Source organism: Lactuca serriola, chromosome 5, assembly GCF_051521515.1.
Source record: "Lactuca serriola cultivar US96UC23 chromosome 5, Lser_US96UC23_V15, whole genome shotgun sequence".
In the NCBI taxonomy this organism is placed as follows: domain Eukaryota; kingdom Viridiplantae; phylum Streptophyta; class Magnoliopsida; order Asterales; family Asteraceae; genus Lactuca; species Lactuca serriola.
Genome location: NC_136412.1, coordinates 246858806 through 246862221, shown reverse-complemented (window position 1 = coordinate 246862221; position 3416 = coordinate 246858806). Strand labels below are relative to the sequence as shown.

At 34.7% G+C, this 3416-nt stretch overlaps 1 protein-coding gene across 1 annotated transcript; it reads left to right on the top strand.

Annotated features, from left to right (window-relative positions):
• Positions 1 to 388: 388 nt before the first annotated feature.
• On the top strand, positions 389 to 2374 carry LOC145051536 (tropinone reductase homolog At5g06060-like). Its single transcript, XM_078999464.1, has 4 exons — positions 389 to 837; positions 1195 to 1411; positions 1592 to 1698; positions 1968 to 2374. Exons 1-4 carry the CDS (start codon positions 520 to 522, stop codon positions 2142 to 2144), a joined length of 819 nt encoding a protein of 272 aa, XP_078855590.1. The 5' UTR covers positions 389 to 519; the 3' UTR covers positions 2145 to 2374.
• Positions 2375 to 3416: the final 1042 nt, after the last annotated feature.

Below are 3416 nucleotides of genomic sequence, written 5' to 3'. Positions count from 1 at the left end.
GGTGAAAATCATATGATTGAAATACAATCAATGGCCTTGATTGTTTCATTAGTGAATTAAAAGTTCTCTTTTAATAATATTTAGAGATATTAATAATCTAATAAAAAATAAAAATAGTAATTTTATAAATTAGTTTTACAATAAATAAATTAAAATATATGAAAAACAAAAAATATTATAAAGGGAAAGAAAAAGTAAAAATGGAAAATGTCAAAAGACATAAAATGACAATAATAAAAAAAACGAAATAAAATTTGAAGTGTTTATAGTGTTTATTTAACAATAAATTTTGAAATATTTACACTTCTTTATAGTGTTTATTCACTTCAAATAATTAAAAGACGAAAATAAAATTTGAAGTGTTTATAAGTCTTTAAACATTCCAAATAATCAAAAGATGACAATAAAATTTGAAGTGTTTGTACTTTGTAATTCTTGAAAGTTGGTGAAAAAGTAATTCGATTCCATAAAAGGAACAAAATCTTAGAAGCAGTTGCCATTGTAATTTGTAAAGAATCAATGACGACGAAGGCATCGGTAAGTTTTAATGGTATTGGTGCAACTCGAAATTCCAGATGGTCTCTAGCCGGAATAACTGCTCTCGTCACCGGTGGTACACGTGGAATCAGCTACATGGTGGTCGAGGAACTGGCGGAGTTAGGGGCGGTGGTGCACACCTGTTCTCGCAAGGAAGCTGAACTTAATCAACGGTTACAGGAATGGTCGGCAAAGGGCTTCAACGTTACTGGAAGCATCTGCGACTTATCTTCTCGTCCTCAACGAGAACAGCTTGTCGAACAAGTCTCGTCGCTTTTCAGTGGCAAGCTCAACATCTTAGTAAGTTCTTCTACTTTTGTCCCCACGAAACTTATTTTTTAATTCTAGATCATGTTAACAAATTCAAACATGATTGATTCACCGGTTGCAGTTGATGCAATTAGCTCAGTTTTTGTGAGCGAAAGTTAATAATTTGACAATTATGTGAGGTTTAAGGTTCCAACTAATTTCCGAGTCACGTTCAACCTGATAGGTTTTGGACATGCACAACACAGTTTTGAGCAAACATCATCACTATGAATCGTTGGTTGCTTAATATTGATGTTGGATTAATTAGTAATTCATTCTTGAAATGATGATACGAACTTAATTTTGCACTTTTTATAAAACTTACTTCCTGAGATTTCTTGCATGTAGATAAACAATGTTGGGACAAACATTAGAAAACCTACTACAGAGTTTACTCCAGAAGAGTATTCTATGCTCATGGCTACCAATCTGGAATCTTCTTACCATATGAGTCAACTTTCACATCCTCTTTTAAAAGCTTCTGGAGATGGAAGCATTGTGTTTATTTCCTCTGTTGCAGGTCTAGTTCACGTTGGTGTTGGGTCTGTTTACAGTGCCACCAAAGGTATGATAATGATTGCAAAATTTACATTTATACCACTTTGCTCCACATGACAAAAATGGCACCCAAAAAAAAGGGACAAGAGGGACTCTTTATAGTTTGTGCAAAAGAGATGAAGGTCTTTTTCATGGTCATTATTATTAAAAATAGCATTGGGTTTTAACATGTGTTTTACATACGCAGCTGCTATGATTCAACTTACAAAGAATTTAGCATGTGAATGGGCGAGTGACAACATTCGGAGTAATTGTGTAGCACCATGGTTCATTAAGACCTCTCTTATCGAAGATGTAATCTTCCTTCGTCTTGCCTTTCTTTTGTTTGTACTCATAGAGACCTGTTTTCAAATCCTATTTTCGATGATAGGGATAAGGAGAGCATTTCCATCTTTTTTACAGACTAACAGTTTGATAGTGACTCTCTGTCTTACTTTGTCCTATCTTTTTAGGTGTGACAAAAAATTGCAGTTTTTGTACATTCCATTAGTTCTTCAGTCTGTTCAAATCCAATGCGTACCAAACACAGTACAATATGATTTGTTATGTTTTTGTTTGTGTAGGTAATTGATAATAAGGAGTTTCTGGATGGTGTGGTGTCTAGAACTCCTCTGAAACGCCTTGGAGAAGCAAATGAAGTCTCATCGGTTGTGGCCTTCCTTTGTCTGCCTGCTGCTTCTTACATTACTGGTCAAACAATTGTTATTGACGGAGGATTTACGGTCAACGGTTTCCTGTGAATGCAACGTGACATCTTTTCTGCTGTTTGAAACAAATAAAGTGTTTGCAAAAATACACTAAACAAAACAGTAGCTATCAGTGAAGTGTTTGGTTTCATTTTGATTTTTGTATGTTTTTTATATGCATTACTTTTCTCCTTATTAATTAGTACAATATAAATAACAAATTTATGTTGTTTTATATACATTAATCTTTAAAAATTGCTAATAAGATCTTAATTTTCGAGCTACTCACAGTAAATATTGATGACATTAATTAAAAGGCAGCCGCTCTAGTTTATACTTGGGTGAAACATAGGATAAGAGAAACAATTGTGAATATAAGTGGGTTGATTGGTGTTTGGTGTATATGTCCTCTAAGTGTTTGTAAAACATTGTGTAACTTTAAACTCTTGTATTTCCCGTTACTTGCTAGGTGGTGTATTTTTTTCTTTTTTTAGAACGGTAGGAATTTTATTAAAAAACTAACAAGAAGTTAAAAAAGAACATTACAGCAAATTACAAGCAATGACAAGATTATGGAGTCATGAAGTCCAGTTTATATTAGCTTTGTTACACCTATTCAAAAACCAAAAAAAAAAAAAAAAAAAAAAAAAGATTTTGTGACAACGTCATCAAAAATTACTGATTTCCTAGGCAACACCGTTCCAAAAAAATGGAATTACAAAAATTCCAAAAACACCATAAAGCCGTCATGATCACCACGTCGAAAACTTTCCGTTGGCCACTTCTCCAAGCGAACGAATTAGACCAAAACAATAACAAATCTATGGAAAGATGTTGAGGAAGCTGAACACCCCACCAAATGGCAACTCTAGTCCAAAGATCAATCAACTCACTACACCCAACAAACAGGTGATCAATAGACTCAACAGTAGCAGAACAAACTGGACACAAGATCGAATCCAATAAAATACCCCTATGAGAAAGATTTGCTCGAGTAGGAAGCCCATTTAATCTTAATCTCCAAATAAAGATATTCAACTTAATCGGAACCCAATTATTCCAATAAGTATCGCCACCACCTATAGACAACATACCATTATCAATATAAGACCTAGCTGAAGAGACTGTAAAATGATCAGACGTGTCCAAGAGCCAACCTAACTGATCCGGACTGGAATTAAGTTGTAACCCATGCATCAAAGTTAAAAAGGTCTCCTACTGGGACTGCGCAATACCACCCTGAGGCACTCTAGTCGGATCAACCACCCACCACCATCACCACCACCCACAACCACCATCACCACCACTCGCAAACACCACTCGCCA

What these genes read in the sequence shown, in the direction of transcription:
- LOC145051536 (XM_078999464.1), top strand. Translation starts at nt 520, where the DNA reads ATGACGACGAAGGCATCGGTAAGTTTTAATGGTATTGGTGCAACTCGA. An exon ending in TGTTTACAGTGCCACCAAAG is followed by an intron (nt 1,412 to 1,591) that starts GTATGATAATGA and finishes TTACATACGCAG; the next exon opens with CTGCTATGATTCAACTTACA. An exon ending in AGACCTCTCTTATCGAAGAT is followed by an intron (nt 1,699 to 1,967) that starts GTAATCTTCCTT and finishes TTGTTTGTGTAG; the next exon opens with GTAATTGATAATAAGGAGTT.